Source organism: Plectropomus leopardus, chromosome 17 (genome assembly GCF_008729295.1).
Source record: "Plectropomus leopardus isolate mb chromosome 17, YSFRI_Pleo_2.0, whole genome shotgun sequence".
Lineage (NCBI taxonomy): Eukaryota > Metazoa > Chordata > Actinopteri > Perciformes > Serranidae > Plectropomus > Plectropomus leopardus.
In genome coordinates this window covers 10,538,574-10,552,837 of record NC_056479.1, presented here as the reverse complement: position 1 = coordinate 10,552,837, position 14,264 = coordinate 10,538,574, and the positions used below count along the sequence as shown (strand labels likewise).

The window sequence follows — 14,264 nt, the reverse complement described above, 5'->3', positions numbered from 1 at the left end:
ATCATTTCTGTCCATTAAAAGTGCTTGTTTTTGCCACTGACAGGCCCAAAATGTTATTATGAGTGCCTGACCATCTCTTGTTCTGATCTGTTTGGTAGTATATTACACAAAAACATGGAAAAAACTCAAATAATCCTTACCTACACTATGCATTTGAATGATTTGTTATTTAAGTGCTGTGATCTCCCTGCAGGTCCTCCAGAGGCTCATCAAGTCCAGGGGGAAGTCCCAGGCTAAACACCTAAATGTGCAGATGGTGGCAGCAGACAAGTTGGCCCAGTGTCCACCTGTGAGTTTTGCTAACAGTAACAGATCTAAAAGTTCCCTAGAACTGTTAAAACAAGACAAAAAGGTTTGGTAAAACCAACAGTTGATTATTTTATTCATGTACAGGAACTGTTTGACATCATCCTGGATGAGAACCAGCTGGAGGACGCCTGTGAGCACCTGGCCGACTATCTGGAGGCGTACTGGAAGGCGACACATCCCCCGAGCAGCAACCCTCCAAACCCTCTGCTGAACCGCACCATGGCTACGGCAGCCCTGGCCGCCTCCCCTGAGCCCGTCTCCAACCTGCAGGTACAGGTGCTCACCTCCCTGCGCAGAAATATGGATCTGTGGCCTGACTTGGACGGTGCTGTAGCCAATGAGGGGAAAGAGGAAGAACATGCTCTCTGAAGTCCAGCAGAGACGGGTGCGGGTGCGGGTGGGGGTGGGGGGGGGGGGGGGGGGGACTACGGCAACTCAACCTCAGCCCAGTGGCCTGCTCTCTTTACCCTGACGGAAAAGTGCATTAAAACCATGTTTATGCTGTATATAGAAACACAACACAGATACACAAACACACAAAAATGAGCCAAATAATTCACACACACGAACTGTTAGAACACCCACACGAAAGATTACGTAGTCTGTATGTTAGCAGGTCAGCGTTTACTTCCCTGCACTTTCTAAACCGTGAGAGCTGCTCAACTCAAACCACTCTGGACTTAAGGAGTAACCCATAAGACACCTCTGCTGTTGGGGCCCCCTCCATTTGCTGTAATCAAGAGTAAAATGATACCTGCTGCCCCCACCCCACCCTGCCCTCTTTAGCTCTGCGGCCTCCTTTCTCCTGCACTTTTTCTTCTCGGGAGGCTGAATCCAGTTTGCTGTCCTCCTCCGTGTTGCCATGGTACCGCCCCTGAAAACAGCAAGTCATGTCCACCTCTTCAAACAGAAACGCTTAGTTTGGTGGAGGCTGTTGCTAACAATCTGTCCATGTTAATCTTTTTATAGCCATTCTAACAGCAAAGTACTAATCAGCTGTGTCTCTATTCCTTAGTCACTACTGGCCGCACATTACTTATGATGAGTCGCATGCTGTCAGAGATGTTTTTGTGTGTCACAGTATGGCACCCGAGCAACAGTTTTGCACCAAATGGCTGGAAACATGTTTTATATCTCCCTCTACCATTTTTATTGAGGCTGTCATTATAGAGACAACACAAATAACCCCAAAAACATAAGAGCCAGCTGCACTTCAAATCTTAATTCACATCAAATGCTTTCAGTGTGAACATCATGTGCTGCAGTTCAAATGATTACGTAATCATTTGATAGTGGTATTGATATATCTGCTTTTCTCTGCCATGAGGTCAAACAGCCAGAAGGTGGCACTGTTGTTACGTTAGCTATTCAGTGTGCTTGTTGAGTAACTGCTTGTGTGTGTTTGCAGGTAGGTATCTTGATCCTAAAACAATCAATTAGTACAACTAATCAGTTTAACTAATTGAGTAATTACTGTATGTGCTTGTGTTTTTGAGTCAGTGTGTGTGCATACAGTGAAAATCTGAAGTGTGTGTGTGTGTGTGTGTGTGTGTGTGTGTGTGTTATGTACAAGATCACGTACAGCGACCAGGTCATCATTGAGAAATAAACACCAACGGGGTGATGCTGTACATTATCCCTCTTATTACATGGCTACTTACTAAAGAAAACAGTAATGTGATACAAAGTATTGATTTAAACATACTTAATGTAATTTTCTGCTGCCAGGGGTCTCTCAGTCAAAACCATAATAAAAAAGACAGAGCAATGCCATCATCACAGCAAGGCTCTTCCAGTTAGGATTCCTGCAGTTTTCACAGTTTAGGCCATTTTGACCGGGAGCCAAAATATCTGCAGAGGTCTCTCCCTCCTCTCCAGAACAAACAGACCAGGTGAATAATTACAGTAGAAACACTGAATTAAGTAGTTTTGTGTAAAAATCAGTGTTTCTCCAACATCACGGAGGGTCTCACCTTTGTTCTCTGATAACTTAAGATCCAGACATTTTGGGTGTTTTTACCTGGAGTCAAATTATCTGCTGAGGTCTCTTCCTCTCCAAAACAAACAGATCTGGTACTTTAAACTGGTAAAAACACAGAATATAAAATCTCTCTTTCTCCAATGCTGTTCGGCACAGCAGGGTCTGGAGCTGAGCTGCTGATAACGTTTGCTCAGCTTGTTACTCTGATAACTTAAGATCCAGATGACCGACAACTAAAATTCTTCTTTCGTTTGAAACATATAGTAAAAAGTGACCAAGATCTACAAAGTGTAAAAAATGTGGCTTTAAATTGGATAATAAGTCATTTTATGAGTACCTCTGGCAGAAAGTCACAACCCTGATGCATGTGCATGTGCAAAAGAAATATGATGCCACTGACTGACCAAATGACAGACTGTGTCCTGGATTTAAACGACAGATTATTTTGGATTTGAAAATTGTTGAAAATACTGGGGATGCCTTAAGTACATAACTCAAAGAAATATATAACAAGTATCTAGTCGTTTTTAGATGTTCATGCTGGAGAAAATACACATTACATTTTCAAAAAGTGATTATATTGCCTCTGCCAGAGTCAAAGAAAGCCGTGTAAAAAAAATATATTAATGTCAGTCATGAACACTAATGCTCCTTGAGCTGGAACATGTGTGTGTGTGTGTGTGTGTGTGTGTACGCACGCACCCTACCTCGTGCTCACCCTGCTGACTAACCACTGACAGTTTGGTTTCGCTGTGCTGTTTGTGTCTCTGCATGGTTGCTGTGTGGCATGGCTGTGGCTGGCTGCAGGGGCCGTACCTGGTGCACGGTGAGCAGAAGCGGGAAGGGCCTCTGACAGAGTGTGGCGGCAGTGGCACCCTGCATGAGTATCAGACAGACCTTGGAGGAAAACCTCAGCAGCAGCAGCAGCAGCAAACGTACCTGCGCTCCTCTCGCGGCCAGCTACGGGGAGGGAGCGGCCGGGGTCTGTCACGGCAAGACACCTTCGACTCTGAGACGCAGGGCAGCCGGGACTCCGCCTACACCGAGGCCGGCGACTCCTGCATGGACATTGAGACTGACCCCTACGAAGAGCCCGAGCCATACCGAGGCGGCGGGGGCAGCCGCCTCCACCTGGCGCAGCATCACGGCAGACAGGCATCCTGGGAAGACGAGGGCGCAGAGCCGGACCAGGAAAACCTGAACCATCCTCCGATACCGAGCCAGACGCAGCCGCACGGACGTGCCAAACTGAGGGAGCGTTACTGCCAGGACCCTGTGGACACCGGGGCCAACATGAGCCGCAACAAGAACCAGGATGACTGGGGGCGGGACGTCTACATCCGCTGAACACGCATCATACCACAGAGGCGAGGAAGCTACCGGGCAGACTGAAAGATGAGGGGAGGGAGGCGGGGAGGGTTCAGAAGGAACTCAAGTTTGGGTTTGGGGCCACGCCAGTCGGGCTAACAAATTAATCTGTTTACATCCCAGTACAATGTAAAGAAAAACATCAACTGCCAGATGCCATTCTCATCAACTTCTTCTTGCAATTCAGTTTATTTAGAAAAAATAATATTGGTCTGTTTTTTTGTTTCCTTTGTTAATACTGCATGAATATCATGGATTTCTATACTGACAGCACGAGGACAGTAATTGTTAACGATTGTGAATCTCTGATTGTGATCTGTACGACTCAATCTCTCCTTCAGTTGTAGTGTGAAGGCTGGTAGAGCTGTAGTCCGTCATGTCTGTCCTCTGCAGTCTTAAACAGGGTCAAATGTCACCGTCCCCATGTCCAGTGTCAGGGTTTCTCTTTAATCTCACTCAGTGCTTTTGGATTTCAGGGGTAAAACTGAGATCCAGACGTTAAGAGTCTCTCACCTCCACGTCCTTATCACCCAGACCTTAAAAAAAAGCTGGTGGAGAAGTTGCCATATTTGAACACGACAATTTATCGATGTTGCTCCGGTCATGTCAGCTTAATGAGAGTACACTCCAAAGACGTTTACTTCCTCCCTGACCTGGTTCAGCCACTGTACCCAACTGTCTGACCCAGTCGTCCCGTTTCTGTTTTTCCTCTTCTTCGCAGGCGCAGCGGGGCGCCCGCAGTATTCATTTGTTCTCTAATGTGGTGCGGATTCAAAGCAGCACTGCAGTTGTGTGAATAAAGTGTCCTGCCTTAGTCACTCGCACCCTAAAACACCCTTATTTCAAGAATCACAAGTGCCGGAATGTCTCGCCAAGCCATGTCCACCACTGCCATGGTGGGATGTCTTAACTCTTGTTACACTCGTTTTCATACCATATCTGTGTCTCTTTGTGTCTCCTCGTGGCTACTCTGCACCGTAGCCCGTGCTGTCGCTCCTGCACATGTCGTTTTTTTGCACCAGCTTCGTCGTCTGTTTTTCGGGGCTAATGGTTATATAAAAAAGTACTTGTGTGTGCGGTTAATCACTCTCAACTTCCACCCAAACAGCTAGCTTGTCTGATATTAAATGCCACTCTCTTCTTACTCTTGATTTCTGACTGAATTAGTGTTGTTTTTTCCTGTGGACATTTGCAATGTTTTTTTGTTGTTTTTTATTTTATTTTAAATCTTCAGTTCTTGTGAGGTAGTGAGAGGAGTATCAAGTGGGGTGGGGGTGTAGGATCAGTACTCAGTTATCTTTAATGGAGAATCCATGAATGTCTTTGGTGGGCTGCTATAGCCTGCCCGTCTTCAGTTGAATAAATAAATATTAAATAATGATCAGTAAATAATGTTATTGTTGCGTTATCGCAATTGTTAAAAATATGAAATAACATGTATCATTGGTGCCTGATTGTAGCTACATTTTGCTTTTTCTGCCTTTCATTTTTAATCTGTGGATAAATTCGTATTTTAATTAAAAATTTAATCAGAAAATGCCATTGTGTCACTTCATGAGATGTGAAGACAGATTTCAAAAATGCAGAAACTGCATGTGAAGAGTTTGATATTTATTAGAAGTGTTGCCTTTTATGTTTCTAAGGACATAAAGAGATTTTAGTTCAGGGGAAACTTGAGGAGTCAGCTCCTCTTTAGTATGCCTCTGTGCCAACAATAGGAGAGTGGTCATGTTTTTGAGCTGTCCATCCCATTCTTATTATTGGGACATCTCAAGAACGCCTTGAGAGAATTTCTTCAAATTTGGCACAAACGTCCACTGTGACTCAGTGATGAACTGATTAGAAATTTGTAATGAAAGGTCAAGGTCACTGTGACCTTGTCTGTGTCATTTTTGTGAACATGATATCTCAAGACCACCTTAGAGGATTTTTTTTTTTTTTTAAATTTGGCAAAAACATCCACCTAGGCTTTAACAATGAAATGGTTACAATTTGGTGGTCAAAGGTCATGGCCACTGTGACCTTGCATCCATCTCATTCTCATGAATGCAATGTCCCAAGGCCTTTGAGGTAGTTTCCACAAATCTGGCACAAACATCCACTTGGACTCAAGAAAGAACTGATTAGAATTTGGTTGTTAAAGGTCGAGGTAATGATGACAACATAGGACAACCACAGAGCAGTAATTCTAGTTTCTTCTTGAGCTCAAACTACATCTTCATTATCACATTCACGTTATAATTACAACAAAAGATGATCACATAATCATATTGTGTCTACTTTTAAAACCCTTATATAACCCTGCCTGTTGAACCTGTCCAGGGCGCTTTGATGGGTGTAAACCTGTCACAAAAAGCCACAATTGTAGTTTCTGCTGTAACGTGCATCAACAAAACTTGGCATAGGAAAATAACATGAAGCATCTTCATCACTTAATTGTTTCTTTATTTGCATCCATGGAAACTGTTAACTCCTCAACCCTCCTCTCTAATTGCAGCACAGTTGATCACACCTGCAGAGTATTCTCGTCATGGAGGAATCACAGTAAGAAAAAGACTGTAGTTAAAGAGCAGCTGTATCCAGGATGTGGTTTTAGTAATCATACTTTTGTCATCTCATCATCTGCAGTGGCGGAAATGTCACAAACAAGAGTGTGGTTTCCATTTGAAAGCTGAACGTGAGCCTTAAATAACAAGGTGTGACGGCAAGCGTCCGGAGTACAGAGAGTGCCACATGAGTTCTGACAGTTAAGAAGTGTACTTGTCATTTACTGTATCTGAAGAAAAAATACCACAGTTTAAATTTATTTTGTGACAAGTAAAAGTCTTACATTCAAATTAACTTAATGTATTTAAAGTAAGTGGCCTCTTTTAGAGTGTTTTAAATTTAAGAATATTATATGATTGGAATAGATTTACATGTGCATACTACTGTTACAGTATGTCAATGTGCAGCTAATGTTATATACTTTATATACTGTTAACCAGTTTAAAGAAATCTTCATATTTAGAATATTTATTTTATATTAATAATGATAAATCCTAAATCAAGATAGTAGATAGTTACTGTATGTGGGTTAAATACTTGTAATATGGTTAAATGTCCAATATTCCCACTGAAATGTAGTGGGGCAGAAATATTAAGCAGCAAAAGAGAAATGATCAAGTAAAACTATGTACAAATACCTCAAAACTATAGACAAGTACGGGACTTGCTTGAGTATGTTTATGTGTTAAATTTTAAATTATGAAGTACTTTCCAGGGCAAAAAGAAATGACAATAATAAGTCAGGACATAATAATAATAAAATATAAAATAAAATAAAAGAGACATACTTAAGGTGATGAAAAAATACTCTAAAGAAGGTCTTTGTGACAGAAAGCTAAAACACATTTCGTTAAAAGTCATTGCTGTTTTTGCAGCCAGTACTTTCTATTTAATAATTATAAGTTAGTAGTTAACACAGTAGTTTTGAGGAAATATTTGATATCTAAAGAAAAAAAATAAATGACGCAAAACGAAGTGTTTGTTGTTTTAGCCATAAGTCTGGCTGAGAAAGGGAACAGGAACTAGTACTAGTTGCAAAATACCTGGACAGCCTGATCAATGGAAATTTTGGGGGTTTCCTCTTATACTCTGTTTTGCTTTCTGTTGCTTCCTGATAAAGTCCCTGTTAACCACGGAGGAAGGAACGTGAGCTCTCTCTCCACATATGGACTGGACATGTGTGTCATTAGCTGCGTCATCAGTCCACGCCCTCTGTCGGAGAAACGCCTGTGTTGTATGCTGCCTTCAAGGCTCCTCAATAAACTCCGACTACTGAGATGTGAGAGGCAGGATTTGAAACAGCCTACATTTCATTCAAGTTAAGGAAACCGGAAGCACTGACCTGATACTGGCTGGACTTTTATGGATAATGTCGGAAAAAATAGCCCACTAAAAACAAAAGTTAAGCTGCTAAGCCTACACTTAAAAAAAAAAAAATAATAATGTTTTCATCCTAAACAAAATGTTGATTTAAATAAACCTTCAGCTCCATTAAAAATATTGCTAATTTCTTTTTTTCCTTGTTTGTCTAGTGCTATTATTTTTATAAGCATTGCCTATTCAATGAGGCAAAAATAAAATTTTAAAAAGACAGCTGATAATAACGATCGCTTAATATATATCAGTTTATATATAAATAATAATATATATAACAATTGCCTTAGTAGACTAATGGATGCGTTCCATTAATGTCATATACAACCTCTACATTTAATTCCATTTTTTAAATGTGAAATAGCCTATTGGCATAAGCATAAGTAATAGCCAATTGTCTACCCTTAGTTTTAACCCTTTGAAACCTTTTTTTAGGTAATTTTATTGTCATTTTCATGATTTTTTTAAGGTCTAGGTTTAGGTTTCAAAGGGTATCATTTTCATGAAGCTAGGGACTGTTTGTAATATATGGAGCTTTTCGTGGGGGTAATTTGTTTTCTGATTGGACTTAGGGGTGGGACATTCATTTAAATGCTTCTGTTTTGTAAATGAACCCCAAAACCCCAAAGTAGGTTTTAAAGGTATGTTTCCTCTAAAAATCTCCATAAGCCCTCCATTTATCATGGTGAAGGGTCATGCATATAAAAAAGACATACCTCAGTCGACCCCTACTATGACCCCTACAGTCCCTTAGGATTTATTGTAGGCCTGGTGTGCTAACTAGGCAATATTAGCTTCACCTGTAGGTGTAATAAACTTCAGTGTTTACATCTTTCCAGAGGGGCCCCTTACGTGCGTGATTCAGACGTTTCCCACAATACCTGAACGCATCACTACTATGCCGTTTGTCCGTGACTCATTCGACTGAAAAATACCACAGACTTTGTTTCTAAAAAGCGCCACCCACTAATGCTATGCAGAAGTGAAAAGCGATATTAGATGAAGACATTTGAGGCTGTCCACCAGTCAGCTGTTCACCGACACTGAAGTTTGTCCCCAGCAGGAACCTTACGGGATTTCTATTGTATTTATCGCTCATCTCTCTCACACACTTGTTGGACATGGGGTTCCTTTTGACCAAGATGATGGCTGTGTTTGGTGACAGAGGTAAGATTAAGATCATTTCACTCATTTTACTGTTTAGCAGTTTATGTTGTTTGTCAGCTGTCATTTAAGCATTTTAAATCGGTAAGGGAGTAAATATTCCTAAATTATAAATTGCAGGCCTAAATAGACTAAATAAACATCATAGCCTATCAGAAGTAGTCATAATATGTAGTTCCTCTCAGCAAATATAATATATTATTTTTTCACTTTACATTTACAGTATTCTGATTTACAGTCAAACTATGTACAGTATGAGAGCTGGTATAATTGCTGTGCGGTGATGTAATAACTCTGCTGTGGATAAGCCACATTATCTTATCTGTGTGTTCATTTGTCTTGTGATGGGCTGAAACAAATTATGCAACTCCACATTTGAGAGTTCAAATGAGAACAAATCATGGTTAAAAGTTTAAATGTCTTTTTGTGTTGTTGTTTAATTTTCCCTTCAGACCACAAAGTTATCATTGTGGGTTTGGACAATGCTGGAAAGACAACCATCCTCTATCAGTTGTAAGTGATTTTTTTATTTTCTGAGGCTATGCCAGTGTCATATTAGTTTAAAATCAGCTAGTATGTGTATTTACAATGTGTTTTTTCCCTAACACAAACAGTCTGACAAAGGAAGCCGTCCACACATCCCCAACTATTGGCAGCAACGTTGAGCAGATCACTGTACGTAAAACACACTTCTTGATTTGGGATATTGGAGGACAGGAGAGTCTTCGGGCCAGCTGGTACTCGTACTACTGCAACACAGAGGTACATGGATCACTTTCTGTCTTCAGCTCCACTGTATGTGCAGAACAAGACATACAATACTGAAACATTCTTCATCGGTTAAAAGGAAATCATAAAAGTCAAAAATATAAGTTAAAATATAAGTTTTGAAGTTTCTCTCTTGTGTTCCCAAAAACACCTGTTATCTTTCAGAAAGAATTGATCATTTCAAATACAAATATAGCTTATGGTTGACACTTGCAGGTGTGACATTTTATATTCAAAGGTAAAGACAGAAACAGAAAGCATTTGTGCTGACTGAGCACTCGCACATTAATTCATATAAGCTCATTTTTATCTTCACCTGCTCCCTGTGTTGATAAAGTCACTTATCACTGTTACATAATTATTGATGATATATATAACGTCTGCAGCAGGTGTCTTGTGTCCTTTTCGTCTATAATAATATGAGATATTGTATGTTGACTGTGTTGCTAATGACAAATTGTGGCTCTTTCAGATTGTCATTCTGGTGGTGGACAGCACCGACCGTGAACGCCTCACTGTCACTAAAGAAGAGCTGCACCGGATGCTCGCACATGAGGTACAAATCCAGCTGTGTTGACAGATGTGTGTTAGTTTAATGGTTATAATCATTATGATCCAGGTGTTTTACCACGCATCACTCTTAACATTAAATGAGATTCAAAATTTCACTTCAGTCAAAATATTCTAGAAATACCAAAAGTAAAAGTAGTCATGATGCAAAATGGCCCAGTCTTTTTTGGAATAATATAAGTTATGTTTCAAAGAATTTTTTAAACACAAATCTTAGATCAGAGGTCGTGAAAGTTTTGATGACTGAGTGCCAATTTTGGAAGCCAGCATATGATTGAGGGCTGCAAAGGAAAAGTGCACACAATGTGACTTTTAATTACTTTTTTTTGACATACTAACACTTAACAAAAACTGTAACAATTCATAGTGATATAGCCCATATAGCACTCATATTACATTCTAGTTTTCCACTTTTTAAAACATTTTAAAGGAAATTAAACAGAGAAACCGCACAGTGTTTGACAATGATTTCACTAACGCAGCACCTGAGCAACAGTTTCTGCTGCGGTACAAACCACTCACAGAGCTGCAACACACCATAAGAATAGGTTGCCCTAATAATAATGGCTATTGGATCAGTTTATTTATGATTATGATTACATTTTCTAATGATTATTTCAGAAGGTGGGGCATGGTTGCCTTTCATAGCATAGCAAAATGTTTATGTTTCTTATCAACATATTGGGAGGACATTTTGAGCATATTTGGTATATATCAATATCACTGCCCAGGATTCTAATAACTGATAATCAAATGTTTAGATTACTTAAAAGTTGGAGTTGATGGGGTTAATTGTGATACTTAATATACTACTGGGTACCTTGTGAACTTTCCCCCAATGATAAATAATGTATGTTTTATCTTAAATGGTAATAATACATTGTTATGTAATAGTTGATTTTTTTTATATATCAATCTTAATCCACAAAGTAACTTAAGTTATTACATTAATGTAGTGGGGTAAAAAAAAAAAAGTCTAAATTCCTCAAAATTGTACTGCAGTACAGTGCTTAAGTAATTTTTACTTGGTTACTTTCCAGCACTGTGGCAGGATTGGTTTTCGCGAAGTGACGTAAAAGTCTATAGTTATCGGTGAAACTGCTCATGTCAGCTTTTCGTGTGTTGCGATCTGAGACGCACTCTTGCTTTCAGTGACTGATTGCACCACGGGTTCCAAACCCATGACACAACACGATGAGGAAGTTTCAGCTCAGACTGCGTGAGTCAGCGTGTTGACATGTGTCAAAATGTTCCGCTGATGTTGCTCTTCTTTGTTCTCAAAAGTTGACCCGGGGTCATTTTTGGGGTTTTCTGATGGAAATTTTTCATCTCTATAAATATCAATTAATATTTGAAGCAGCATATAACCAAACTCTTTTCTTATATATTTTAGGACCTACAGAATGCCGCTGTTCTCGTTTTGGCCAATAAACAGGATGTGAAGGGCTCGATGACAGCGGCAGAGATCTCCCAGTGCCTCACACTCGACTCCATCTCCACGCACTCGTGGCATGTTCAAGCCTGCTGCGGCCTGACGGGAGAGGGGTGAGTCTTGACACACCTCACGCTTTCTCTCTCTGTCTGATGTTATTATGTGTGAGTCAACAGAAAAAATACTTTAACAGCCACTTCTTGTTACTCAAAATTGCTTCTGTCTTTCCCTCCTCTCTCTCCCAGTCTACCTGCCAGTCTGGACTGGATGAAGTCAAAGGTTGTCGTGAACTAGAGCACACTCTACGTGGATCAAACTTCCTGAAACTGAGCCAACCTCGAAGTGCACTGCAGTGGCCAAAGTGTCAGAATTATTTACAGCGTTTTGGGGCAAAGTCCTGTGAACATGGCGTCTGTGACAGAGCTGGCCTCGCCACACCAACAGTATGAGCTGTTGGATGTGTGAGGCCCCAGTTTGGATGAGTGGTAGAGAAACCTGGGTGATCTTAGAGACGATACACCAAATACCAGTAAATTCGGACTCCAGAACTCAGCTTGGTTATATTTTAATAATCTTAATTAAAAGGCAAGTTTTTTCTCAGTTTTGGTTCCAAAGATGTACACAATTGTAGCATATTTATGTTCATTTACTGTAAGTTTCCAATGTAAAGAGGTGCACCATTTGTGTTAGAGATCCTACCTGACCCGTAATATCACATTCCAGTCTGGTCTTAGTGGGTTTCTGTCATTGTACTGGGGTTAATCGAGGAACAAGAACCTCTTATTTCTAGAACTGAACAAGTTGTACCAAAGATGTAACAAACCAACATTTGAGGCAGATAGATCACAAATTATAATTGATAACGTTAAAGCATATATTTTATGGATAAAGGGTTATTTTTCCAAATATTTGAATGTTTAAGCCTAATACCGCACCCTGTCGTTCCTCCTGTGCCTACACATTAAAGGGATAGTTCAGATTTTTTGAAGTGGGGTTGTGTGAGGTCCTTATCCATAGTCAGTGTTTCAAATACATGAGATGTCAGTCAGCACGCCCCCAATTTGGAGAAGCAGACAGGAGTGCTGACATGAAGCTAAGTAATGTATTGCTGTGGATGGGGGTAGCAGCAAAATGAATTTTAGCCACCTAAAAAAGTCTGAAGTAAAAAAAATCAATATCAGGTAACTGTATGCTATATTTAGATTTTTTTCACGACATTAGTACTTTACTATGGGGGAACCAAAGCCCTTTTATTGCTCTCTTCAAACCAGACTCTGTTAAGAAAAACAGTGATTTAACATCTTTTAACACAGGAGCTGCTGGTCTACCACTACTTTGTGTAGTTTGTTTGTTATATTTTGTGTCTTTGGCATTTAAAAGATAGTTTGAATTCACGAAAGTCACACTATAACACTGACTAACTTACTAAATGAAGCAGCACTGGACCAGCAGCATTAGTGCACAGTGATGTTAATTTACTGTTTTTTCTTGGGTCTGGGGTCTTTGACAAAGCATAGATGAACATACTCTCAATATAGCGTACTCTTTAACTGTTATAGGTATTTTGGGTGGGACTTTTTTTAAGACTGCAAAAATACGTGCTTCTACCCCCTATCCTTAGCAGTGCATTGCTTCCATGTTGGCACTCCTGCCACTTCTCCAATTTGGGGGCATGCAGACAGACATCCACTGTATGTAGCCTAATACACTGACTACAGATAAGTACCCTTCTATACAACCCCCTTTTAGAAAATCTGAACTGTGCCTTTAAACTTTGAGCATGACAATCATGATCTCATTTTGACCTTTTATTGTTGATTCTTGTCACTGATTATGTTATTTCCCAATTAACCTGAACTACTTCCGCTACAACAACCGAATTTAGTACCTCACTGGTCACAAAACAGCTCTCCAATCACAGCCTCAGTTCAGTAGCTGCCTAGTATTAAGCCTCTGTAATGGAAGACTTAAACACAGCTAAGAGGAAACTAAAGCACATACTATATCCCCGGTGGCCTCCAAAACTGCTATTATGGGATTCAAGTCTGCACCTGATGTATAAAATTGTAATTGATGCCACTGAACAACAGGACTGTTTTAACATGTTTAGTAATTTATTGTAAATAAAACAAAGCTCTTGAACTATTTACCTGAATAGAAAAATGAGCTAGCTGCTAAGGACAATGAGTCATATTTAAGTATGTATTGTATTGTATAAAATGTTTAAATAAATATTGATTTTACAAATATGCAGTGGGTGTGTTGTCTACCCTGTAGCTGTGATATTCTTTGTTTCAACTAGCCATTCATAGCATTTTAGTGAGGGGTGGATTATACCTGCAGTAACACTAATGACAAAAACATGTGTGTCTAGTGAACACTCTTATTAACAGCTGCTGGTTTTGGCATCACAGCAGAAAAAAAATTATATAGACATAATAGGCTATTCTATAGATAGTGTAGGATATGCTGTAGTAGTATATATAAGTTTCTCTTTCTGTTTGTGATCTTATCGATGGAGCCTATATACAGTAAAAATGACTGTCACAGCAGCCATTAACGTGATTTCATATAGTTATAAAAATCATGTTTTCTTGTAATCGAAGTAGATTCATGAAAAGAAACAGATTTGAAGGGGGCATCCGGATTTGAACCGGAGACCTCTTGATCTGCAGTCAAATGCTCTACCACTGAGCTATACCCCCTTCTGTTAATGGCTCATTATATCTCTCATCTTATAATGTTTATACG

General features: G+C 39.9%; 2 protein-coding genes and 1 non-coding gene across 7 annotated transcripts in view; 2 read left to right on the top strand and 1 right to left on the bottom strand.

Annotated features, from left to right (window-relative positions):
* Window positions 1-4,809, top strand: part of cacnb1 (calcium channel, voltage-dependent, beta 1 subunit) — a 40,322-nt gene extending 35,513 nt beyond the window's left edge. For all 5 annotated transcript variants that reach the window (XM_042504314.1, XM_042504313.1, XM_042504312.1 and 2 more), the window contains 3 exons: window positions 194-289; window positions 394-579; window positions 3,098-4,809. In XM_042504314.1, coding sequence (XP_042360248.1) covers window positions 194-289; window positions 394-579; window positions 3,098-3,637 — 822 coding nt within the window. In that variant the 3' untranslated portion in view covers window positions 3,638-4,809. The remainder of the gene's footprint in view (window positions 1-193; window positions 290-393; window positions 580-3,097) is intronic.
* Window positions 4,810-8,487: 3,678 nt separating this feature from the next.
* arl5c (ADP-ribosylation factor-like 5C) lies at window positions 8,488-13,762 on the top strand. The gene is made up of 6 exons (XM_042505606.1): window positions 8,488-8,746; window positions 9,196-9,256; window positions 9,358-9,505; window positions 9,984-10,067; window positions 11,475-11,626; window positions 11,759-13,762. Exons 1-6 carry the CDS (start codon window positions 8,701-8,703, stop codon window positions 11,805-11,807), a joined length of 540 nt encoding a protein of 179 aa, XP_042361540.1. The 5' UTR covers window positions 8,488-8,700; the 3' UTR covers window positions 11,808-13,762.
* Window positions 13,763-14,146: 384 nt separating this feature from the next.
* trnac-gca lies at window positions 14,147-14,218 on the bottom strand. The gene has a single exon. It is a non-coding gene; the product is annotated as a tRNA-Cys (tRNA).
* Window positions 14,219-14,264: the final 46 nt, after the last annotated feature.

Bases quoted from the DNA above. Each gene is read 5' to 3' on its own strand.
- arl5c (XM_042505606.1), top strand. From the start codon at position 8,701: ATGGGGTTCCTTTTGACCAAGATGATGGCTGTGTTTGGTGACAGAG. The intron at 9,506-9,983 runs GTACATGGATCA...TGGCTCTTTCAG, and splicing joins CGTACTACTGCAACACAGAG to ATTGTCATTCTGGTGGTGGA. The intron at 11,627-11,758 runs GTGAGTCTTGAC...TCTCTCTCCCAG, and splicing joins TGCGGCCTGACGGGAGAGGG to TCTACCTGCCAGTCTGGACT.